The 27532-nt window shown below is 42.3% G+C and overlaps 1 protein-coding gene across 1 annotated transcript; it reads right to left on the bottom strand.

Annotated features, from left to right (window-relative positions):
* Positions 1–348: 348 nt before the first annotated feature.
* Positions 349–24811, bottom strand: LOC139388391 (cilia and flagella associated protein 298). Its single transcript, XM_071135025.1, has 8 exons — positions 24749–24811; positions 24198–24339; positions 19700–19867; positions 16607–16674; positions 13679–13837; positions 10024–10155; positions 8056–8151; positions 349–572 (listed from the first exon to the last, which is right to left on the bottom strand). The coding sequence occupies exons 2-8, from the start codon at positions 24334–24336 to the stop codon at positions 462–464; spliced, it is 873 nt and encodes a 290-aa protein (XP_070991126.1). The 5' UTR covers positions 24337–24339; positions 24749–24811; the 3' UTR covers positions 349–461.
* Positions 24812–27532: the final 2721 nt, after the last annotated feature.

Genomic DNA, 27532 nt, shown 5'->3' with positions numbered 1-27532 from the left:
AGAGAGAGAGAGGACATTGGGATCCATACACGCAAGATTGATCAGCTCATTACAATACGTATTATTGACCATTTCCAATGTGACATTTCTATGACGTCACATGGCCTAAGTTTAAATAAAGATGATGGACAGAACATTTTAAAAACATTAAAAAAAAAACAGGCACACAGACAACAGTGAACAGATTCCAGGTGGAGCATCAGAGGTTGGAGACAACAATGTTTCTGTAGAACAACAGTCCATTGGGTTACGGCATCAATAGTGAGTGTGTGGGTTCATATCCATGTCGGTCTCCCTCTGTGTGTTGGCGTGTGTATATAGTTACGGCTAAATATATATTTAAAACACTTTTTTTTTTTGTCAACACACTTTATTTTCAACATTGCAGAACCAACCTCATTTTTTTTTGTAAACTTAAGCTTACAATTTGTATTAAAAAACACATAAATAAAGCCGTGTGTCTATCTGGGACCCCACTTGATGTTGCTGAGGCCCTGGAACTGTCTCTTTAAGGCCTGTCTGTCTGACCAGTCTGAGTGGAGGTGACTGTCGTCTTCCACCTCGTCCAGCATCTGTCAAAACCACAGACATAGTACACTAAGGTTTACGGTAATGTACTCAGATAAAACCACAGACATAGTACATTTAAGTTTACGGTAATGTACTCAGATAAAACCACAGACATAATACACTATGGTTTACGGTAATGTACTCAGATAAAACCACAGACATAATACACTATGGTTTACGGTAATGTACTCAGATAAAACCACAGACATAATACACTATGGTTTACGGTAATGTACTCAGATAAAACCACAGAGATAATACACTATGGTTTAATGTAATGTACTCAGATAAAACCAGACATAATACACTAAGGTTTACGGTAATGTACTCAGATAAAACCAGACATAATACACTAAGGTTTATGGTAATGTACTCAGATAAAGCAGATTATTAAGGTGAGGTGGGAATAGGGTTGCAAAATTCCGGTAACTTTCCCCACAACCAGGATTGGTAGGGAGGTGGGAATATAAAACATGGCACGTGTTTTATAGAAATTACAGGGAGACTGAATAGACTGAAAAATGTATATTCAGTGTAGGACAGGGAGACTGTATAGACTGAAAAATGTATATTCAGTGTAGGACAGGGAGACTGTATAGACTGAAAAATGTATATTCAGTGTAGGACAGGGAGACGGTATAGACTGAAAAATGTATATTCAGTGTAGGACAGGGAGACTGTATAGACTGAAAAATGTATATTCAGTGTAGGACAGGGAGACTGTATAGACTGAAAAATGAATATTCAGTGTAGGACAGGGAGACTGTATAGACTGAAAAATGTATATTCAGTGTAGGACAGGAAGACTGTATAGACTGTATAGACTGTATAATGTATATTCAGTGTAGGACAGGGAGACTGTATAGACTGTATAGACTGAAAAATGTATATTCAGTGTAGGACAGGGAGACTGTATAGACTGAAAAATGTATATTCAGTGTAGGACAGGGAGACTGTATAGACTGAAAAATGTATATTCAGTGTAGGACAGGGAGACTGTATAGACTGAAAAATGTATATTCAGTGTAGGACAGGGAGACTGTATAGACTGAAAAATGTATATTCAGTGTAGGACAGGAAGACTGTATAGACTGTATAGACTGTATAATGTATATTCAGTGTAGGACAGGGAGACTGTATAGACTGTATAGACTGAAAAATGTATATTCAGTGTAGGACAGGGAGACTGTATAGACTGAAACATGTATATTCAGTGTAGGACAGGGAGACTGTATAGACTGAAAAATGTATATTCAGTGTAGGACAGGGAGACTGTATAGACTGAAAAATGTATATTCAGTGTAGGACAGGGAGACTGTATAGACTGAAACATGTATATTCAGTGTAGGACAGGGAGACTGTATAGACTATATAGACTGTATAATGTATATTCAGTGTAGGACAGGGAGACTGTATAGACTGTATAGACTGAAAAATGTATATTCAGTGTAGGACAGGGAGACTGTATAGACTGAAAAATGTATATTCAGTGTAGGACAGGAAGACTGTATAGACTGTATAATGTATATTCAGTGTAGGACAGGGAGACTGAATAGACTGAAAAATGTATATTCAGTGTAGGACAGGGAGACTGTATAGACTGAAAAATGTATATTCAGTGTAGGACAGGGAGACTGTATAGACTGAAAAATGTATATTCAGTGTAGGACAGGGAGACTGTATAGACTGAAAAATGTATATTCCGTGTAGGACAGGGAGACTGTATAGACTGGAAAATGTATATTCAGTGTAGGACAGGGAGACTGTATAGACTATATAGACTGTATAATGTATATTCAGTGTAGGACAGGAAGACTGTATAGACTATATAGACTGAAACATGTATATTCACTGTAGGATAGGGAGACTGTATAGACTGAAAAATGTATATTCAGTGTAGGACAGGGAGACTGTATAGACTGTATAGACTGTATAATGTATATTCACTGTAGGACAGGGAGACTGTATAGACTGTATAATGTATATTCAGTGTAGGACAGGGAGACTGTATAGACTGTATAATGTATATTCAGTGTAGGACAGGGAGACTGTATAGACTGTATAATGTATATTCAGTGTAGGACAGGGAGACTGTATAGACTGTATAGACTGTATAATGTATATTCACTGTAGGACAGGGAGACTGTATAGACTGTATAGACTGTATAATGTATATTCACTGTAGGACAGGGAGACTGTATAGACTGTATAATGTATATTCAGTGTAGGACAGGGAGACTGTATAGACTATATAGACTGTATAATGTATATTCAGTGTAGGACAGGGAGACTGTATAGACTGTATAATGTATATTCAGTGTAGGACAGGGAGACTGTATAGACTATATAGACTGTATAATGTATATTCAGTGTAGGATAGGGAGACTGTATAGACTGTATAATGTATATTCAGTGTAGGATAGGGAGACTGTATAGACTATATAGACTGTATAATGTATATTCAGTGTAGGATAGGGAGACTGTATAGACTGTATAATGTATATTCAGTGTAGGACAGGGAGACTGTATAGACTGTATAGACTGTATAATGTATATTCAGTGTAGGACAGGGAGACTGTATAGACTGAAACATGTATATTCAGTGTAGGACAGGGAGACTGTATAGACTATATAGACTGTATAATGTATATTCAGTGTAGGACAGGGAGACTGTATAGACTGTATAGACTGAAAAATGTATATTCAGTGTAGGACAGGGAGACTGTATAGACTGAAAAATGTATATTCAGTGTAGGACAGGAAGACTGTATAGACTGTATAATGTATATTCAGTGTAGGACAGGGAGACTGAATAGACTGAAAAATGTATATTCAGTGTAGGACAGGGAGACTGTATAGACTGAAAAATGTATATTCAGTGTAGGACAGGGAGACTGTATAGACTGAAAAATGTATATTCAGTGTAGGACAGGGAGACTGTATAGACTGAAAAATGTATATTCAGTGTAGGACAGGGAGACTGTATAGACTGGAAAATGTATATTCAGTGTAGGACAGGGAGACTGTATAGACTATATAGACTGTATAATGTATATTCAGTGTAGGACAGGGAGACTGTATAGACTATATAGACTGAAACATGTATATTCACTGTAGGATAGGGAGACTGTATAGACTGAAAAATGTATATTCACTGTAGGACAGGGAGACTGTATAGACTGTATAATGTATATTCAGTGTAGGACAGGGAGACTGTATAGACTGTATAATGTATATTCAGTGTAGGACAGGGAGACTGTATAATGTATATTCAGTGTAGGACAGGGAGACTGTATAGACTGTATAATGTATATTCAGTGTAGGACAGGGAGACTGTATAGACTGTATAGACTGTATAATGTATATTCACTGTAGGACAGGGAGACTGTATAGACTGTATAGACTGTATAATGTATATTCACTGTAGGACAGGGAGACTGTATAGACTGTATAATGTATATTCAGTGTAGGACAGGGAGACTGTATAGACTATATAGACTGTATAATGTATATTCAGTGTAGGACAGGGAGACTGTATAGACTGTATAATGTATATTCAGTGTAGGACAGGGAGACTGTATAGACTATATAGACTGTATAATGTATATTCAGTGTAGGATAGGGAGACTGTATAGACTGTATAATGTATATTCAGTGTAGGATAGGGAGACTGTATAGACTATATAGACTGTATAATGTATATTCAGTGTAGGATAGGGAGACTGTATAGACTGTATAATGTATATTCAGTGTAGGACAGGGAGACTGTATAGACTGTATAGACTGTATAATGTATATTCAGTGTAGGACAGGGAGACTGTATAGACTGTATAATGTATATTCAGTGTAGGACAGGGAGACTGTATAGACTGTATAATGTATATTCACTGTAGGACAGGGAGACTGTATAGACTGTATAGACTGTATAATGTATATTCACTGTAGGACAGGGAGACTGTATAGACTGTATAATGTATATTCAGTGTAGGATAGGGAGACTGTATAGACTATATAGACTGTATAATGTATATTCAGTGTAGGACAGGGAGACTGTATAGACTGTATAGACTGTAAAATGTATATTCACTGTAGGACAGGGAGACTGTATAGACTGTATAGACTGTATAATGTATATTCAGTGTAGGATAGGGAGACTGTATAGACTATATAGACTGTATAATGTATATTCAGTGTAGGACAGGGAAACTGTATAGACTGTATATGTACAGATGAAGTCAGAAGTTTACATACACTTTAGCCAAATACACAATTCCTGACATTTAATCCCAGTAGAAAATCCCTGTTTTAGGTCAGTTAGGATCACCACTTTATTTGAAGAATGTGAAATGTCAGAATAATAGTAGAGAGAATGATTTATTTCAGCTTTTATTTCTTTCATCACATTCCCAGTGGGTCAGAAGTTTACATACACTCAATTAGTATTTGGTAGCATTGCCTTTAAATTGTTTAACTTGGGTCAAATGTTCTAGGTAGACTTCCACAAGCTTCCCACAATACGTTGGGTGAATTTTGGCCCATTCCTCCTGACAGAGCTGGTGTAACTGAGTCAGGTTTGTAGGCCTCCTTGCTCGCACACGCTTTTTCAGTTCTGCCCACACATTTTCTATGGGATTAAGGTCAGGGCTTTGTGATGACCACTCCAATACCTTGACTTTGTTGTCCTTAAGCCATTTTGCCACAACTTTGGAAGAATGCTTGGGGACATTGTCCATTTGGAAGACCCATTTGCGACCAAGCTTTAACTTCCTGACTGATGTCTTGAGATGTTGCTTCAATATATCCACATAATTTTCCTGCCTCATGATGCCATCTATTTTGTGAAGTGCACCAGTCCCTCCTGCAGCGAAGCAACCCCACAACATGATGCTGCCACCCCCGTGCTTCACAGTTGGGATGGTGTTCTTCGGCTTGCAAGCCTCCCCCTTTTTCCTCCAAACACAACGATGGTCATTATGGCCAAACAGTTCTATTTTTGTTTCATCAGAACAGAGGACATTTCTCCAAAAAGTACGATCTTTGTCTCCATGTGCTGTTTCAAACCGTTGTCTGGCTTTTTTATGAAGGTTTGGAGCAATGGCTTCTTCCTTGCTGAGCGGCCTTTTCAGGTTATGTCAATATAGGACTTGTTTTACTGTGGATACAGATACTTTTGTACTTGTTTTCTCCAGCATCTTCAAAGGGTCCTTTGCTGTTGTTCTGGGATTGATTTGCACTTTTCGCACCAAAGTACGTTCATCTCTAGGAGACAGAAGGCGTCTCCTTCCTGAGCGGTATGACGGCTGCGTGGTCCCATGGTGTTTATACTTGCGTACTATTGTTTAAACAGATTAACGTGGTACCTTCAGGCGTTTGGAAATTGCTCCCAAGGATGAACCAGACTACCATTTTTTTGCTGAGGTCTTGGCTGATTTCTTTTCATTTTCCCATGATGTCAAGCAAAGAGGAATTTAGTTTGAAGGCAAGCCTTGAAATACCTCGACAGGTACACCTCCAATTGACTCTAATGATGTCTATTAGCCTATCAGAAGCTTCTAAAGCAATGACATAATTTTCTGGAATTTTCCAAGCTGTCTAAAGGCACTTCTGACCCACTGGAATTGTGATACAGTGAATTATAAGTGAAATAATCTGTCTGTAAACAATTGTTGGAAAAATTACTCGTGTCATGCACAAAGTAGATATTTTTACAGATTTGCCAAAATTATAGTGTGTTAACAAGAAATTTGTGGAGTGGTTGAAAAACGAGTTTTAATGGACTCCAACCTAAGTATGTAAACTTCTGACTTCAACTGAATGTGTGTGTGTGTGTGTATATGTGTGTGTGTGTGTACATTGCATTGCGAAAGTATTCGGCCCCCTTGAACTTTGCGACCTTTTGCCACATTTCAGGTTTCAAACATAAAGATATAAAACTGTATTTTTTTGTGAAGAATCAACAACAAGTGGGACACAATCATGAAGTGGAACGACATTTATTGGATATTTCAAACTTTTTTAACAAATCAAAAACTGAAAAATTGGGCGTGCAAAATTTGCTGCGATTACAGCTTTAAGTCGCTTGGGGTATGTCTCTATCAGTTTTGCACATCGAGAGACTGAAATTGTTTCCCATTCCTCCTTGCAAAACAGCTCGAGCTCAGTGAGGTTGGATGGAGAGCATTTGTGAACAGCAGTTTTCAGTTCTTTCCACAGATTCTCGATTGGATTCAGGTCTGGACTTTGACTTGGCCATTCTAACACCTGGATATGTTTATTTTTGAACCATTCCATTGTAGATTTTGCTTTATGTTTTGGATCATTGTCTTGTTGGAAGACAAATCTCCGTCCCAGTCTCCGGTCTTTTGCAGACTCCATCAGGTTTTCTTCCAGAATGATCCTGTATTTGGCTCCATCCATCTTCCCATCAATTTTAACCATCTTCCCTGTCCCTGCTGAAGAAAAGCAGGCCCAAACCATGATGCTGCCACCACCATGTTTGACAGTGGGGATGGTGTGTTCAGGGTGATGAGCTGTGTTGTTTTTACGCCAAACATAACGTTTTGCATTGTTGCCAAAAAGTTCAATTTTGGTTTCATCTGACCAGAGCACCTTCTTCCACATGTTTGGTGTGTCTCCCAGGTGGCTTGTGGCAGACTTTAAACAACACTTTTTATGGATATCTTTAAGAAATGGCTTTCTTCTTGCCACTCTTCCATAAAGGCCAGATGTGTGCAATATACAACTGATTGTTGTCCTATGGACAGAGTCTCCCACCTCAGCTGTAGATCTCTGCAGTTCATCCAGAGTGATCATGGGCCTCTTGGCTGCATCTCTGATCAGTCTTCTCCTTGTATGAGCTGAAAGTTTAGAGGGACGGCCAGGTCTTGGTAGATTTGCAGTGGTCTGATACTCCTTCCATTTCAATATTATCGCTTGCACAGTGCTCCTTGGGATGTTTAAAGCTTGGGAAATCTTTTTGTATCCAAATCCGGCTTTAAACTTCTTCACAACAGTATCTCGGACCTGCCTGGTGTGTTCCTTGTTCTTCATGATGCTCTCTGCGCTTTTAACAGACCTCTGAGACTATCACAGTGCAGGTGCATTTATACGGAGACTTGATTACACACAGGTGGATTGTATTTATCATCATTAGTCATTTAGGTCAACATTGGATCATTCAGAGATCCTCACTGAACTTCTGGAGAGAGTTTGCTGCACTGAAAGTAAAGGGGCTGAATAATTTTGCACGCCCAATTTTTCAGTTTTTGATTTGTTAAAAAAGTTTGAAATATCCAATTAATGTCGTTCCACTTCATGATTGTGTCCCACTTGTTGTTGATTCTTCACAAAAAAATACAGTTTTATATCTTTATGTTTCAAGCCTGAAATGTGACAAAAGGTCGCAAAGTTCAAGGGGGCCGAATACTTTCGCAATGCACTGTATATGTATGTGTGTATATATGTGTGTGTGTGTGTGAGTCCCACCTTGAGTTCCTGTTGCCTCTTGTAGTGGTGCATCATCATCTGTTTCTGTTGTTCCTCTGTGACCACAGGTTCTCTGGCTGGCGCCCCCTGGCCCCTCTGACAGAAACACATGGTCAAAACATCAGGACGAGCTACACCAGTGGGTCATGGGTGATCAATCTATTATATCCATTTGTGGGACCTAGAACATCAAAATATATCCCCGTCTAGAACGTCTAGATCTATCCCCCGTCTAGAACGTCTAGATCTATCCCCCATCTAGATCGTCTAGATCTGTCTCCCAAGAACGTCTAGATCTATCTCTCTCGCTCTAGAACGTCTAAATCTCTCTCTAGAACAATCCTAGATCTATCTCTCTCTAGAACATCTAGATCTATCTCTCTCTAGAACATCTAGATCTATCTCTCTCTAGAACATCTAGATCTATCTCTCCAGGCTACGACCAAGGGCTAGGCCTACTACGAACTGAAAAGCATGGACTATTGCTTCCTGGTTTCCTCTCCTTACCTCATTTTATTGGCTCTGATGTGATCTGAACTATCCTGTGTTTTTATATGGAGATGAGAGAAGAAACCACTTTGGATTATTGACATGTAAAAATGTACTCTGTCTCCATTTTCAAGATGTCGACGACGCGTAGCTCAGTCACACCCGAGAACAGCTGATAAAGTGGCTCGCGCTCTGCTCACGCGGGCAAACATAAACGTTCAGTGTAACAGGTAAACGCACCAGTGTGCATCTCCTCCAATCAGTAACGCACCAGTGTGCATCTCCTCCAATCAGCAACGCACCAGTGTGCATCTCCTCCAATCAGCAACGCACCAGTGTGCATCTCCTCCAATCAGCAACGCACCAGTGTGCATCTCCTCCAGTCAGTAACGCACCAGTGTGCATCTCCTCCAGTCAGTAACGCACCAGTGTGCATCTCCTCCAGTCAGTAACGCACCAGTGTGCATCTCCTCCAGTCAGTAACGCACCAGTGTGCATCTCCTCCAGTCAGTAACGCACCAGTGTGCATCTCCTCCAGTCAGTAACGCACCAGTGTGTAGCTCCACCCACCTGTCCCTACCGGCTAGTTGTAGTGTAGCTCCACCCACCTGTCCCTACCGGCTAGTTGTAATGTAGCTCCACCCACCTGTCCCTACCGGCTAGTTGTAATGTAGCTCCACCCACCTGTCCCTACCGGCTAGTTGTAGTGTAGCTCCACCCACCGGTCCCTACCGGCTAGTTGTAGTGTAGCTCCCCCCACCTGTCCCTACCGGCTAGTTGTAGTGTAGCTCCACCCACCTGTCCCTACCGGCTAGTTGTAGTGTAGCTCCACCCTCCTGTCCCTACCGGCTAGTTGTAGTGTAGCTCCACCCACCTGTCCCTACCGGCTAGCTGTAGTGTAGCTCCACCCACCTGTCCCTACCGGCTAGCTGTAGTGTAGCTCCACCCACCTGTCCCTATCGGCTAGCTGTAGTGTAGCTCCACCCACCTGTCCCTACCGGCTAGTTGTAGTGTAGCTCCACCCACCTGTCCCCACTGGCTAGTTGTAGTGTAGCTCCACCCACCTGTCCCTACCGGCTAGCTGTAGTGTAGCTCCACCCACCTGTCCCTACCGGCTAGCTGTAGTGTAGCTCCACCCACCTGTCCCTACGGGCTAGCTGTAGTGTAGCTCCACCCACCTGTCCCTACGGGCTAGTTGTAGTGTAGCTCCACCCACCTGTCCCTACCGGCTAGTTGTAGTGTAGCTCCACCCACTTGTCCCTACCGGCTAGTTGTAGTGTAGCTCCACCCACCTGTCCCTTCCGGCTAGTTGTAGTGTAGCTCCACCCACCTGTCCCTACCGGCTAGTTGAAGTGTAGCTCCACCCACCTGTCCCTACCGGCTAGTTGTAGTATAGCTCCACCCACCTGTCCCTACCGGCTAGTTGTAGTGTAGCTCCACCCACCTGTCCCTACTGACAAGTTGTGTAGCTCCACCCACCTTCTGTATTTTGACTACGATCTTGGTTTTGTCGTTCTTGCCGATGTAATCCAGTAGTTTCTTCCCTCTATGCAACTCCTTAGCAGCCCACCACAGCTGAGCCTCCTCCACTGGAATCACCTGGAGAGATGCCTGGGAGAGACGAGGGAGGGGAGGAGGGAGAGAGAGAGAGGAGGGAGGAGGCAGAGAGGAGGAAGGGGTAGAGAGGAGGGAGGGGTAGAGAGGAGGGAGGGAGGAGGGAGAGAGAGAGATACGGGAGGGGGAGAGAGGAGGGTGGGGTAGAGAGGGGAGGAGGGAGAGAGACAGATATGGGAGGAGGCAGAGAGGAGGGAGGGAGGAGGGAGAGAGGCGGGAGGGAGGAGGGAGAGAGGGGGAGGGAGGGGAGGAGGGAGAGAGAGATACGGGAGGAGGCAGAGAGGAGGGAGGGGGAGAGAGAGAGAGGGGTAGAGAGGAGGGAGGGGGAGAGAGAGAGGAGGGAGGGGTAGAGAGGAGGGAGGGAGGAGGGAGAGAGGAGGGAGGGAGGGGGAGGGAGGAGAGAGAGAGAGGAGGGAGGGGTAGGGAGAGAGGAGGGGGAGGGAGGGGTAGGGAGGAGGGAGAGAGGAGGGGGAGAGAGGCAGGGGGAGGGAGTGAGGGGGGAGAGAGAGAGGAGGGAAGGAGGGGGAGAGAGAGAGGAGGGGGAGAGAGAATGGAGGGAGGGGAGAGAGACAAATAGAGGGGGAGATAGACAGAGAGACAATTGGACAGAGGGAGAGGGTTCGGTGTTATCTCAACTGATAATCAGGGGTTTTGTACATCTGGACAACACACACACCAGGATTCTGAGCAATAAAAATATATTTAAAAAAAATGAATTGTTGGACTTAAGACTGTAAAAAACAGCAGTAAATCAGCTCCAAATTATTTTAATTTCAGAAATCTGTTCCCAAGTATTCTCACACATAGTAGAGAGACATGTGATCTTATACAAATGTAAGCAAGGTTGCAAATTATTATGTTTTAGTCCAACATTATACGGTGCATTCAGAAAGTATTCAGACGCCTTCACTTTTTCCACATTTTGTTACATTACAGCCTTATTATAACATTGATTAAATTATTTGTCATTATCGACAATAATGACAAAGTGAAAACAGGTTTTTAGACATTTTTGCAAATGCTTTACAAATAAAAAACAGAAATACCTTATTTACATAAGTATTTCAGACCCTTTGCTATGAGACTCTAAATTGAGCTCAGGTGCATCCTGTTTCCATTGATCATCCTTGAGATGTTTCTGCAACTTGATTGGAGTCCACCTGTGGTAAATTCAATTGATTGGACATGATTTAGAAAGGCACACACCTGTCTATATAAAGGTCCCACAGTTGACAGTGCATGTCAGAGCAAAAACCAAGCCATGAGGTCGAAGGAACTGTCTGTAAAGCTCTGAGACAGGATTGTGTCGAGGCACAGATCTGGAGAAAGGTACCAAAAATATTCTGCGGCATTGAAGTTCCCCAAGAACACAGTGACCTACAACATTCTTAAATGGAAGATGTTTGGAACAACCAAGACTCTTCCTAGACCTGGCCGCCTGGTCAAACTGAGCAATCGGGAGAAGGGCCTTGGTCAGGGAGGTGACCAAGAACCTGATGGTTACTCTGACAGAGCTCCAGAGTTCCTCTGTGGAGATGGGAGAACCTTCCAGAAGGACAACCATCTCTGCAGCACTCCACCAATCAGGCCTTTATGGTAGAGTGACCAGAAGGAAGCCACTCCTCAGTAAAAGGCACATGAGTTTGCCAAAAGGCACCTAAAGGACTCAGACCATGAGAAACAAGACTCTCTGATGAAACCAAGATTGAACTCTTTGCCCTGAATGCCAAGCGTCACGTCTGGAGGAAACCTGGCACCATCCCTACGGTGAAGCATGGTGGTGGCAGCATCATGCTGTGGGGATGTTTTTCAGCGGCAGGGACTGGGAGAGTAGGCAGGATCGAGGGAAAGATGAACGGAGCAAAGTACAGAGAGATCCTTGATGAAAATCTGCTCCAAGGCACTCAGGACCTCAGACTGGGGTGAAGTTTCACTTTCCAACAGGACAATGACCCTAAACACACAGCCAAGACAATGCAGGAGTGGCTTCGGGACAAGCCTCAGTGTCCTTGAGTGGCCCAGCCAAAGTCCGGACTTGACCCCGATCAAACATCTCTGGAGAGACCTGAAAATAGCTGTGCAGCAACACTCCCCATCCAACCTGACAGAGCTTGAGAGGATCTGCAGGGAGGAATGGGAGAAACTTCCCAAATACAGGTGTGCCAAGCTTGTAGCGTCATACCCAAGAAGACTGGAGGCTGTAATCACTGCAAAACGTGCTTCATCAAAGTACTGAGTAAAGGGTCTGAATACTTATGTAAATGTCATATTTCAGTTAATATTTAATCAAAAATTCTCAAAAAACCTGTTCTTGCTTTGTAATTATGGGGTATTGTGATGTCATTATGGGGTATTGTGATGTCATTATGGGGTATTGTGATGTCATTATGGGGTATTGTGATGTCATTATGGGGTATTGTGTGTAGATTAATGATGGGGGAAAAAAACAAACAATTTAATCCATTTTAGAGTAAGGCTGTAACGTAACAAAATGTGGAAAATGTCACGGGGTCTGAATACTTTCCGAATGCACTGTACAGTATACGTTAGGGCTTATTGAGGTCAATTTGAAGTCGACAAATGATTTGTTATTATGTTGCAGGCCCCCGACCATCTTCCCGCGGTTAAATGTAGTTGATGATGCCTGCCATACACTGTAACGTCAGGGAGGTGATGCCTGCCTTACACTAACGTCAGGGAGGTGATGCCTGCCATACACTGTAACGTCAGGGAGGTGATGCCTGCCATACACTAACGTCAGGGAGGTGATGCCTGCCATACACTAACGTCAGGGAGGTGATGCCTGCCATACACTAACGTCAGGGAGGTGATGCCTGCCTTACACTAACGTCAGGGAGGTGATGCCTGCCATACACTAACGTCAGGGAGGTGATGCCTGCCATACACGAACGTCAGGGAGGTGATGCCTGCCATACACGAACGTCAGGGAGGTGATGCCTGCCATACACTAACGTCAGGGAGGTGATGCCTGCCATACACTAACGTCAGGGAGGTGATGCCTGCCATACACTGTAACGTCAGGGAGGTGATGCCTGCCATACACTGTAACGTCAGGGAGGTGATGCCTGCCATACACTAACGTCAGGGAGGTGATGCCTGCCATACACTGTAACGTCAGGGAGGTGATGCCTGCCATACACTAACGTCAGGGAGGTGATGCCTGCCATACACTAACGTCAGGGAGGTGATGCCTGCCATACACTAACGTCAGGGAGGTGATGCCTGCCATACACTGGAACGTCAGGGAGGTGATGCCTGCCATACACTGGAACGTCAGGGAGGTGATGCCTGCCATACACTGGAACGTCAGGGAGGTGATGCCTGCCATACACTGGAACGTCAGGGAGGTGATCCATGTACAGACCCAGTCCACAGAATTAACAACAACTGAGATAAATATTTAATAAATGTATTAATAAATAGAAGGACAGATGATCTCTATGGGGAAGCCATCTGGTGGTGACGTGACGACCCAGGAAGAGGCCTGCTGTTTACCTACCTGTGTTCCTGACAGGTCCTCCTGGTCCTCCAGCTCCATCCTGATTGGGTCGTGTGGCGGCAAGCCCATGGGGTAGACTATCATCACCGCGCCCCTCAGCTGGTCCAGCGCCTCCTTCACCGTCTCCATGGTAACACACACACCAGCCACCGCCTGTTTCTGAAGAGCACAAAAGGAGGAGAAATAAGAAAAAAAAGGGGCCTGCGTCACCAAAGGACACCCTAAACCCTACATAGTGCACTACTTCCCCTATAGGGCCCAGGTTCAAAGTAATGCACCGTATAGGGTATAGGGTGCCGTTTGGGACTCAGTATAACGTGTGTGGTGTGATCCATTAGATGTAGTTTTTCATATCTGGTGTAGGCCTAGAATGTGAGATGACGTGACTGTCTGTGTTGGATATTTAAATACAGTAGTTACCTTAGAGATGACTGTCTGTGTTGGATATTTAAATATCGTAGTTACCTTAGAGATGACTGTGTGTGTTGGATATTTAAATACCGTAGTTACCTTAGAGATGACTGTGTGTGTTGGATATTTAAATACAGTAGTTACCTTAGAGATGACTGTCTGTGTTGGATATTTAAATACAGTAGTTACCTTAGAGATGACTGTCTGTGTGTTGGATATTTAAATACCGTAGTTACCTTAGAGATGACTGTCTGTGTTGGATATTTAAATACCGTAGTTACCTTAGAGATGACTGTCTGTTGGATATTTAAATACAGTAGTTACCTTAGAGATGAGTGTCTGTGTTGGATATTTAAATACAGTAGTTACCTTAGAGATGAGTGTCTGTGTTGGATATTTAAATACAGTAGTTACCTTAGAGATGACTGTCTGTGTTGGATATTTAAATACAGTAGTTACCTTAGAGATGACTGTCTGTTGGATATTTAAATACAGTAGTTACCTTAGAGATGACTGTCTGTCTGTTGGATATTTAAATACCGTAGTTACCTTAGAGATGACTGTCTGTTGGATATTTAAATACAGTAGTTACCTTAGAGATGACTGTCTGTTGGATATTTAAATACAGTAGTTACCTTAGAGATGACTGTGTGTGTTGGATATTTAAATACAGTAGTTACCTTAGAGATGACTGTGTGTGTTGGATATTTAAATACAGTAGTTACCTTAGAGATGACTGTCTGTGTTGGATATTTAAATACAGTAGTTACCTTAGAGATGACTGTGTGTGTTGGATATTTAAATACAGTAGTTACCTTAGAGATGACTGTGTGTGTTGGATATTTAAATACCGTAGTTACCTTAGAGATGACTGTCTGTGTGTTGGATATTTAAATACCGTAGTTACCTTAGAGATGACTGTCTGTGTTTTGGATACTTCAATACCGTAGTTACCTTAGAGATGACTGTGTGTGTTGGATATTTAAATACAGTAGTTACCTTAGAGATTACTTTATGTGTTGGATATTTAAATACAGTAGTTACCTTAGAGATGACTGTGTGTGTTGGATATTTAAATACAGTAGTTACCTTAGAGATGACTGTGTGTGTTGGATATTTAAATACCGTAGTTACCTTAGAGATGACTGTCTGTGTTTTGGATACTTCAATACCGTAGTTACCTTAGAGATGACTGTCTGTGTTGGATATTTAAATACAGTAGTTACCTTAGAGATGACTGTGTGTGTTGGATATTTAAATACAGTAGTTACCTTAGAGATGACTGTGTGTGTTGGATATTTAAATACAGTAGTTACCTTAGAGATGACTGTGTGTGTTGGATATTTAAATACAGTAGTTACCTTAGAGATGACTGTGTGTGTTGGATATTTAAATACAGTAGTTACCTTAGAGATGACTGTCTGTGTTGGATATTTAAATACAGTAGTTACCTTAGAGATGACTGTCTGTGTGTTGGATATTTAAATACAGTAGTTACCTTAGAGATGACTGTGTGTGTTGGATATTTAAATACAGTAGTTACCTTAGAGATGACTGTCTGTTGGATATTTAAATACAGTAGTTACCTTAGAGATGACTGTCTGTTGGATATTTAAATACAGTAGTTACCTTAGAGATGACTGTCTGTTGGATATTTAAATACAGTAGTTACCTTAGAGATGACTGTCTGTGTTGGATATTTAAATACAGTAGTTACCTTAGATGACTGTCTGTGTTGGATATTTAAATACCGTAGTTACCTTAGAGATGACTGTCTGTGTTGGATATTTAAATACAGTAGTTACCTTAGAGATGACTGTCTGTGTGTTGGATATTTAAATACCGTAGTTACCTTAGAGATGACTGTCTGTTGGATATTTAAATACAGTAGTTACCTTAGAGATGACTGTCTGTTGGATATTTAAATACAGTAGTTACCTTAGAGATGATTGTGTGCGTTGGATATTTAAATACAGTAGTTACCTTAGAGATGACTGTCTGTGTTGGATATTTAAATACAGTAGTTACCTTAGAGATGACTGTCTGTGTTGGATATTTAAATACCGTAGTTACCTTAGAGATGACTGTCTGTTGGATATTTAAATACAGTAGTTACCTTAGAGATGACTGTCTGTTGGATATTTAAATACAGTAGTTACCTTAGAGATGACTGTGTGTGTTGGATATTTAAATACAGTAGTTACCTTAGAGATGACTGTCTGTTGGATATTTAAATACCGTAGTTACCTTAGAGATGACTGTCTGTGTTGGATATTTAAATACCGTAGTTACCTTAGAGATGACTGTCTGTGTTGGATATTTAAATACAGTAGTTACCTTAGAGATGACTGTGTGTGTTGGATATTTAAATACCGTAGTTACCTTAGAGATGACTGTGTGTGTTGGATATTTAAATACCGTAGTTACCTTAGAGATGACTGTCTGTGTTGGATATTTAAATACCGTAGTTACCTTAGAGATGACTGTGTGTGTTGGATATTTAAATACCGTAGTTACCTTAGAGATGACTGCCTTGGCCTCCTCCATAGTGTTCCTCAGCACCTCCTTCATCTTCTGGTTAGGAGCTGGAAGAGGAGGAAGAGGGAGCACACTCAGGTTCAGGGTTAATTCCATTTACAGAAAGTAAACCAAATTACACATTTTCCTAATTGAAAAGCATTGAGAAAATTGGAATTTCAGTGGTCCCAACTCTCTCAGGTTCACAACAATATAGCCAGGAGGACTCTTGCCAGTCTCTATACAAGAGCCAAGCCCCTGGGCAGAGAGAGCAGGCTCCAGACTGGTGGAGGTAGGAGCACACAGAACTACTGTATGTCAGCTAGAACAAGTGTCAATTGTCCTCTTTACTAAAGCCAAGATTGTTTTTTTTTACCTTTAATTTAACTAGGCAAGTCAGTTAAGAACAAATTCTTATTTACTACGATGGCCTGCACCGGCCCAACCCAGACGACGCTGGGCCAATTGTGCGGCGCCCAATCGCGGCCGGATGTGATACAGCCTGGAATCTAACCAGGGCGTCTGTAGTGACGCCTCTAGCACTGAGATGCAGTGCCTTAGACCGCTGGGCCACTAGGGAGCCCACATTGACCAAGACACTGGCCACAAAGAGCAGGATCCAGGCCCAGACCAAATTATGGTGGCCATCAAATTTGTCACATTACAGTGTGTATGGAAGAAAACGGAACCAAACTAGGGATGTTAACGGTTAACCTTTAATTGGTTAGCTGCTTTAATTGGTTAGCTGCTTTAATTGGTTAGCTGCTTTAATTGGTTAGCTGCTTTAATTGGTTAGCTGCTTTAATTGGTTAGCTGACGAAAATACATTTCTATAGGTTCTTTTGCATAATTTAGTGGAATTCAATTGGCGAATGTGTGTATTTGCGTTAGTCATCATATATCCAATTTATTACATGCCACAGCATACACAGACTAGTTTGAGGAGAGGAATAGTCTACCACCTGTCAGACAGGACCAGAGGAACTACACAGACTAGTTTGAGGAGAGGAATAGTCTACCACCTGTCAGACAGGACCAGAGGAGCTACACAGACTAGTTTGAGGAGAGGAATAGTCTACCACCTGTCAGACAGGACCAGAGGAGCTACACAGACTAGTTTGAGGAGAGGAATAGTCTACCACCTGTCATACAGGACCAGAGGAGCTACACAGACTAGTTTGAGGAGAGGAATAGTCTACCACCTGTCAGACAGGACCAGAGGAGCTCCACAGCCTAGTTTGAGGAGAGGAATAGTCTACCACCTGTCAGACAGCGTGATAGCAACTCCTCAAAAATCTGAGAGAATGAAACATGCTTTTGTAAACTCATTGCGCAACAAATAACAATTCTAAACGCCACCTCCTATTTAAAAAAAAAAAAACAGTTTTGATGACCACGATTAAAAATGTCTTACCTCACTTCAAAGCAGCTTAGCCAAAAATCAGAACATAGAAACATTAACCAGCATTTCTCTCCTGTTCTATTGGTTTCTATATCAACTTTCTTTTCATTTGCCCAGAAGACAAAAGTCACAATTCTAGTGATATTAGCAACACATCCTAGTTGTTGCAATTAGATTCCCCCTCTTTCTAATGGAAATGCTCTTTTCTGGCACATGTAGAACCGCTCACAATACACGTGTGATGTTTAGAATGGTGTTTTCCAGCCAATTAGATTTTGGCAAATGTTTGAAAATGACGTTTTATTCGCTTCTTCATTAAAAGGAGTTGCGTGTTCGATAATAAAACTATAGCCTTTTGACTGTAAGGACGATAGGTGTTTGTCGTTGTGGCCATGTTTACATTAAGCTCTTAATGAAAAAATATCTGTTCGCTTGTTTAGCCCGAGGAATGCTCAAGTCCGTTCTCTTATTACGAGGCGGAGTTCAATATTGATAACTGATCACGCTATTCACGATGAAAAAAAAACAACATGGAGTCACCGATCAATACATGCTTACCTGTACCTATGTTTGTCCTGTACAACTGCGGTCCTTCCGCATGGTCCTGACATTACTACTTTTAATAAAAACTTTTATTGAATACAACCATAGACTTCTTTTCCCCCTCATTTTTGTTGCTCAATTTAGCGCGAAACCGCCTGTGTGGATTTAAATTTCAGCTTACGTAGTATGCCAAGGAGTCTGTCTCCAGTTGAGCTACACAAATTTGTTAAAAAGTCGGTGGATGAATTCAATACGGTTTTTATTAAAAAGTATACATTTCAGCATCCCGTGGAAGGACCACAGTTGTACAGGTCAGCGTTTTCAGAATGTACATATTTAACAAGTATCGGCTGATGGGGACTCAATTTTGTTGCTATCAAATCGCGGGACCAGTTATCACTCAACTCTGCAATGGAGTTGAGTGTTCTTACGCTAGCTCCTTGTATGCATGGATAGTATTTTCTGTCGTTCACGTCATTTTCCTGTTTTGGATTTTATTTTTACCGTTTGTTGACGAATTAATGAGGGTTAGTTAGTCGGAAGCAAACTTGACCAGAATTTGCATCCCAAAAACCAAACAGAACCAAAGAGGACCAAACAGAAGCAAATAGGACCAAATAGAACCAAACGGAACCAAACAGAAGCAAAGAGGACCAAATAGAACCAAACGGAACCAAACAGAAGCAAAGAGGACCAAATAGAACCAAACAGAACCAAACAGAACCAAAGAGGACAAAATAGAACCAAACAGAACCAAAGAGGACCAAATCGAACCAAACAGAACCAAACAGGACCAAATAGGACCAAATAGGACCAAACAGAACCAAAGAGGACCAAATTGAACCAAACAGAACCAAAGAGGACCAAATAGAACCATACAGAACCAAATAGAACCAAACAGAACCATACGGAACCAAACAGAAGCAAAGAGGACCAAATAGAACCAAACAGAACCAAACAGAAGCAAAGAGGACCAAATAGAACCAAACAGAACCAAATAGAACCATATGGAACCAAACAGAAGCAAATGGAACAAAACGGGGAGGAACGTACATAAATTGTCCAATGGACAAGTGTGATTTTATTTATTATACATTTTTACGTTCTGGGGTAACCTATTCCGACTAAGAATACACCTCTGGACTCACCGTGTCCGTTCCTCCTTCCGATCTCATCCTTGTTGAATTCAGGTCCTCCGCTGGGGACACACCTCTCCTCCCACTCGTCTTTTAGCTTCAGGTCAACAATCTGTTCATCCGTCAGACCCTGCATGTTGGGGGGCAGCGTCACTCCGTGGTCCACCAGCTCTGGGAACTCTGAGGGAGGAGACAGGAGAATGGAACACAGACACGTTAACACCCATACCATTTTTTGGCCAAAGGAAGCTGTGTGTGTCTTGTGAAAAGTGTAGAGCTAGTTAGTTAGCTGTATTGTGTATTATATAGTGTAGGGCTAGCTGTATTGTGTATAACACATAGTGTAGAGCTAGCTAGTTAGCTCTATTGTGTACCACATAATGTAGAGCTAGCTAATTAGCTGTATTGTGTATATCATATATTGTTGAGCTAGCTAATTAGCTGTATTGTATACAACAGTGTAGAGCTAGCTAATTAACTGTATTGTATACAACAGTGTAGAGCTAGCTAATTTACTGTATTGTATACAACATAGTGTAGAGCTAGCTCATTAGCTGTATTGTATACAACAGTGTAGAGCTAGCTAATTAGCTGTATTGTATACAACAGTGTAGAGCTAGCTAATTTACTGTATTGTATACAACATAGTGTAGAGCTAGCTAATTAGCTCTATTGTGTATAACATAGTGTAGAGCTAGCTAATTAGCTATATTGTGTATAACATAGTGTAGAGCTAGCTAATTATCTGTATTGTATACAACAGTGTAGAGCTAGCTAATTTACTGTATTGTATACAACAGTGTAGAGCTAGCTAATTAGCTGTATTGTATACAACATAGTGTAGAGCTAGCTAATTATCTGTATTGTATACAACATAGTGTAGAGCTAGCTAATTAGCTCTATTGTGTATAACGTACAGTACCAGTCAAGAGTTTGACACACCTACTCATTCCAGGGTTTTCTACATTGTAGAATAATAGTGAAGACAAACTATGAAATAAAACATGGAATAATGTAGTAACCAAAAAAGTGTTAAACATATATATTTTATATTTGAGATTCTTCAAAGTGGCCACCCTTTGCCCTGATAACAGCTTTGCACACTCTGAGTAGGTGTGTCCAAACTGGTACTGTACATGTAGCCATGTAATGCCTATACTGGTCTATGGTGTACAAATGCAGCTATGTATGGAAGCTTCTGCTAAAGTTCATTAAAAAAAATATATATAGAGACTCGTTCCAAACGGACCAGAGGACAACTAGACCCGTTCTGTATAGACCTGGTCGGATCCAGACCTGGCCCGGTCCGAGTGAGGGAAGCAGCAGAAAAGGTCATTTAGTAACCTACTTTAATAAGCGGAGCTGATAAGGCACGAGAGAAGGGAGAGAGAGGTGTCGTACTGTGAGAGAGGGACACAGGGAGGTAGAGAGAGGTGTCGTACTGTGAGAGAGGGACACAGGGAGGTAGAGAGAGGTGTCGTACTGTGAGAGAGGGACACAGGGAGGTAGAAAGAGGTGTCGTACTGTGAGAGAGGGACACAGGGAGGTAGAGAGAGAGGTGTCTTACTGTGAGAGAGAGACACAGGGAGGTAGAGAGAGGTGTCGTACTGTGAGAGAGGGACACAGGGAGGTAGAGAGAGAGGTGTCGTACTGTGAGAGAGGGACACAGGGAGGTAGAGAGAGGTGTCGTACTGTGAGAGAGGGACACAGGGAGGTAGAGAGAGAGGTGTCGTACTGTGAGAGAGGGACACAGGGAGGTAGAGAGAGGTGTCGTACTGTGAGAGAGGGACACAGGGAGGTAGAGAGAGGTGTCGTACTGTGAGAGAGGGACACAGGGAGGTAGAGAGAGAGGTGTCGTACTGTGAGAGAGGGACACAGGGAGGTAGAGAGAGAGGTGTCGTACTGTGAGAGAGGGACACAGGGAGGTAGAGAGAGGTGTCGTACTGTGAGAGAGGGACACAGGGAGGTAGAGAGAGGTGTCGTACTGTGAGAGAGGGACACAGGGAGGTAGAGAGAGGTGCCGATCTAGTAGGCGGGGGAAGTGCCATATTTTGAGAGAGTGTGACACTTCTGAAAATGGGGCATGAATTGTTTCGCCCCCACCTCCCAGAGTCCTCCTTGCTAACTAGAAGGAGCGACACCGGTAGACAGTGTCCTTCGCTCCAAACTGCCAAACACCTGCACTCACCGTCAATAACAGAACTGACAGGCCGGGGCGAAGGACACTGCCAACCGGTCGCCCCCGTTAGCACAACAGGTGCGAGGCTGGGGCGACATCGTTAGTGACACCGTGTGCCATCTTGCTAGTTATCTACCACACGGTGTCACCCCGCCTGCTGTCTACCTGTGATGCCCCCGCCTACCGCTAGCACAGCAGGTGGGGGGGGGGACACCATGTGCTAGCTAACTAGCTAGCTTGCTATTTAGCGACACCATGTGCTAGCTTGCTAGTTAGATGGCACGTGTCGGCCCAGCCTCCGAGCCTGCTGTGTATCGGACTAGCTGACCAAACTAGCACACAGTGTCCTGCGCTCCCGCCTGACGAACAACTGCTCTCACCGTCGTTAACAGAACTGCCGAAAAACAGTGACCGATAGGCAGAGACAAAGAACACTGTCTACCGGTGTACGGTTAGCCAGCAACCGTTGCCCCTTCTTCTGTGGGGTATATCGGCGGCTTAGTGCATTAGCGCCACCTACTGTACTGGAGCGCCCCCATCACCTGCCTGTCTTAGCTTAAAAATGGACCAATAGAAATATAGAGGGGTTCCTGCAGATGCAGGAATACCAACATGCAGGAACGCCCTGAATTGCAGGCCGCTATTGAACCCTTCTCACTATAGTAGACTAATAGCTGCCTAGGTTATTTATAATCAACTATGTAGTAGACTAATAGCTGCCTAGGTCATTTATAATCAACTATGTAGTAGACTAATAGCTTCCTAGGTTATTTATAATCAACTATGATTACGTAGTACCTGTCTTGACTAAATCAAATCAGGAGAAGATAGTTAAGCTAGCTAGCTAATTGAGGCAGCACTTTCTGATCCTACAGTTACAAATAACAACAACTCCATTCAGAATATTAAGTAGCAGCCTACCTGTTGGCTCTTGGTCGTTGAAGCCTATACTTCTCCTTTTAACTCCCATCATTTTTTTATATTTATTTATTTATTTATTTTTTACCTTTATTTAAGCAAGCCAGTTAAGAACAAATTCTTATTTTCAATGACGGCCTAGGAACAGTGCCCCTGTTCAGGGGCAGAACGACAGATTTGTACCTTGTCAGCTCAGGGGTTTGGTCCTACCTTCCGGTTACTAGTCCAACGCTCTAACCACTAGGCTACCCTGCCGCCCCATTTTAAAGCTGCAATGTAAATTTTTGAGTGAAATGTGTGTAATAGATCTGTCATTCTCATTGACAGCAAGTCTAAGACGTGGTAGATCTGTTCTATGTGCACTATTTCTATGCTTCCCCGTTCTTAAGTTTTGCTTCTTGCGTCTTTTACATTCAGTTTTGTACACCAGCTTCAAACACCTGAAAATACAATACTTTAGGTTATGGAGAAGATACTTCACAGCGGTTTAGATGGTACAATGATTCTCTACATGATTCTCTACCCTACACTTGGTTGTTTTGTCATACAAACTGAAATTAGGCAAACTATTTCAATTTTAGCAACCAAGGAAATGGCGGAGAGATTTCTGCATAGCGGATCTTTAATTCCATCGTCCATTGATTAGATATCTCGTAACTTTTGCCACACATGGATGTTCTGTGACTGTAGCTTATTGCCGCTATCATGACTTACGATTGGCCTACAACAACCTACATGTGCCACTCCTGTGCAAAGTGAGAGCACCAGCGTAAAGTATCCTGTCCGGGGGGTATCGTCGGATGGAGCCATGGTGTCTCCCGACCCCTCCTGTCTCAGCCTCCAGTATTTATGCTGCAGTAGTTTATGTGTCGGGGGGGGCTAGGGTCAGTCTGTTATATCTGGAGTATTTCTCCTGTCTTATCTGGTGTCCTGTGTGAATGTAAGTATGCTCTCTCTAATTCTCTCTTTCTTTCTCTCTCTCGAAGGACCTGAGCCCTAGGACCATGCCTCAGGACTACCTGGCCTGATGACTCCTTGCTGTCCCCAGTCCAGTTTTTTCTAGCCACCCTGCTTCTACACCTACATTGCTTGCTGTTTGGGGTTTTAGGCTGAGTTTCTGTACAGCACTTTGTGACATCAGCTGATGTAAGAAGGACTTTATAAATACATTTGATTTGATTGATACAATGTCTCTCTCTCTGGATCTGTGTGGGGCCCTTCCGGACAAGCCAGTTAAAATTACACAACCCATACCCGTTACAATCATATCAGATCCGACGCAGACAGGTTATTTAGAATTCTGGGCCCGGATCGAGTCTCGGGGTACAGGTGGATCCGTGAAGACCACTAATTGGCACAAGACAGAGGCAGGGTTTATAGCTACATCTTCTTACACCAACTAACGTTACTCACCTGAGCATATCCTGTCTACTTTGAGCCTGGTGTTATAGATGGCTGTGACCTGCTGGGTCAGGGTTTCCAACGGGACGTCGACTGACGTGCTGAACAGGAACTGGCTTTCGTCACCACGTTTCACGTGCAGCTGCACCATTCTCTGCAATGATGTCAAAGTATTAGCTAGCTAACTAGCTAGCCAGCCAGTTGTGAATCCTAAACTATTATATTAGGTTAGATATACCCCCCCCCCCCCTTAAGTTGTTAGCTAACTAGACAGATTTTATAGAGCCGGTAGGTAACGTTAACTATGTCAGCTGGCGGACTAGTCTAAAAGTTATAGCTACCAAACTAGAAAGCTCCATCAGAAATTAAGTTACCATAGCAACTAAACACCAACTTCCCTCTGTTGATAACTAACTACCGTTAGCTGTGAAACAACTTTTCAATTTCAATTTCAATTTCAATTTTTATTTTTTAGCTACATACAAATTACTAACATTTTACAGGCAAATTAATATTGTGACATGGATAAGAGTTAACTTTATAACAATAGACAAAAAACCTACCGCTGTGGAAAAGGCAGCGTCAGGAAGGACACAAAATAGCAGCGTACCAGAGGTGTCGCAGTGTTCAATCGTTTGTAAACAAAGTATCGCGAGACATCCGGGAACCCTGGCGAAACACCAGAGATAATTTTGAAGAGATGGGGAAACTCTATTGGAATAGTATTAACGCCCATTGTGTACGTTGCCAATATTACGTTGAAGAGAAGAGCCATGCTGTTCATTCTGGGCGATTCTGGGACAAGGAAAGCTCTCCTTCAAGGTGTGAATGTGAGTTAATTGGACGCTAACTCAAAAATCCAATATAAGCATGAACTTCTTCAATAAGTACAACATTACAAATATTTTCCAAGATGTAAGATAATCAACTTTCTATCTGTGATTTTGTATAGCTTTGGAATCGTGACATTACGTACTTTCGAGGAAAATAGGCACATTTCTCGACTCACACTGACTTTGAGAAGGGATTGCGTGACGATTAGCTTACCAACGGCGTGACGCAGCATGACACCGTAAACACGATTGGTCGACAGTCTGTTGATGGAGCGTTGCACGTTTATTTCTAATCATTTGTCAAAGGGATTCCTATCTCCTCCTTTCTCCAAAAATATTTCTGACCAGCCTGAGGTTGGGGTTTGAGAAGTGAAAAATTCTTCATTAGTTGTTAATTTTTCTCGAAATCTGAAGGCACAACAGTTAGACACGTTTTTCTGTAAGGCTATTAAGACTCTTTATACGAATGGTAACAGCTCTATCAAACTGAAACATGGCACCTCACCTAGAAGTGAGTTAAAGAGAGGAATTAGGCAAGGTTGTCCTATCTCACTGTGTCTGTTTTTATTAATCACCCAACTTCTTACAAATTCTTTAAATAATAGTCCTGTACAAAGTATTTCCATAGCTGGGAAAGAAATACTTATTAGCCAGCTGGCTGGCGATACAACACTTTTTCTGAAAGAAGCTAGTCAGATTCCCATATCGACCAAATGTGATAGAATCCTTTCCCAAAGCGTCTGGTCTATGTTTTAACATTAATAAATGTGAACTCATGGCTGTCAAATATTGTGTGGTTTTCTTATCATTGTCCTTTAATGAATAAGCATCATTTTTCTCCACACAGATATTATATATGGAATAATCCAGACATATTGTATAAACATGCTTCTTTGTTTTTAGAGTATTGGTTCCTAAATAATATCCTATTAGTGAGCCAACTTGTAAATGCAGAGGGTCGTTTACTTAATTATAAGGAATTCTTTATTACTTTAGAAGATCCCAGTAACAACTAAAGATGCTGCAATTGTTTTCGATGCCAATTCCCTCAGGTGTCGTTTGCTTGATTATTCAGGAACGTGACCTGAACTCACCTGACCACCAGAACATACGTATTAACCTCGTTGACTCATCAGGAACGTGTCTGACCACCAGAACATACGTATTAACCTCATTGACTCATCAGGAACGTGTCTGACCACCAGAACATACGTATTAAACCTCGTTGACTCATCAGGAACGTGTCTGACCACCAGAACATACGTATTAACCTCGTTGACTCATCAGGAACGTGTCTGACCACCAGAACATACGTATTAACCTCGTTGACTCATCAGGAACGTGTCTGACCACCAGAACATACGTATTAACCTCATTGACTCATCAGTAGGATATATTTGTTTTTCTATTGCTCCAGTCAACAACACTCGAGCCATAAACATTTCCTAACGTTGTCGTACAGATATAAAAACGTGTCTATGAGATCTATAGATACACAAGAACAATAGAAACAACATTGAATGTAAAACTAAGACTAGGTTTTCCCATAAGGGCTGATGATAAACATATTGTGTGCAGTGAAACATGTTCATGGAATAGGCCTGTTTCCTGTACTAACAGTTTGCGTACTAAATTAACTTTTACTTGTGATGTTTGAAAAGTTTGTCCTAAAGTTTGTCTTGCCATGTTTTTTTTAAACATTTTTATTTTACCTTTATTTAACTAGGCAAGTTAGTTAAGAACTAATTCTTATTTATAATGACTGTGACGTTATGTTCTTCAACCTCCAGTATAACGGTATGGTGGTTCATCATGGTTCACAATGCACCACCGCGGTGATCCTCAGTGACATCTGGACTGAAGTGGAGCTGAGAGGTGAGAGACCGTGGCCATTTAGCCGGCACCGTCGGGAGAGTGATTTCTTTTCTGGTGCATTCCTGGTTCATTCGCATGGTTCCTTTTATGGTTACCAGAGGTTCCCCAGAAACATTCTGTGCTTTACTTGGTTACCAGAGGTTCCCCAGAAACGTTCTGTGCTTTACTTGGTTACCAGAGGTACCCCAGAAACCTTCTGTGCTTTACTTGGTTACCAGAGGTACCCCAGAAACCTTATGTGCTCTACTTGGTTACCAGAGGTTCCCCAGAAACCTTCTGTGCTTTACTTGGTTACCAGAGGTTCACCAGAAACCTTCTGTGCTTTACTTGGTTACCAGAGGTTCCCCAGAAACCTTCTGTGCTTTACTTGGTTACCAGAGGTTCACCAGAAACCTTCTGTGCTCTACTTGGTTACCAGAGGTTCACCAGAAACCTTCTGTGCTCTACTTGGTTACCAGAGGTTCCCCAGAAACCTTCTGTGCTTTACTTGGTTACCAGAGGTTCACCAGAAACCTTCTGTGCTTTACTTGGTTACCAGAGGTTCCCAAGAAACCTTCTGTGCTTTACTTGGTTACCAGAGGTTCCCCAGAAACCTTCTGAGCTTTACTTGGTTACCAGAGGTTCCCCAGAAACCTTCTG

Source organism: Oncorhynchus clarkii, chromosome 29 (genome assembly GCF_045791955.1).
Source record: "Oncorhynchus clarkii lewisi isolate Uvic-CL-2024 chromosome 29, UVic_Ocla_1.0, whole genome shotgun sequence".
Taxonomy (NCBI): Eukaryota; Metazoa; Chordata; class Actinopteri; order Salmoniformes; family Salmonidae; genus Oncorhynchus; species Oncorhynchus clarkii.
The sequence above is the reverse complement of the archived record's forward strand: the minus strand, read 5'-3'. Positions and strand labels throughout refer to the sequence as shown.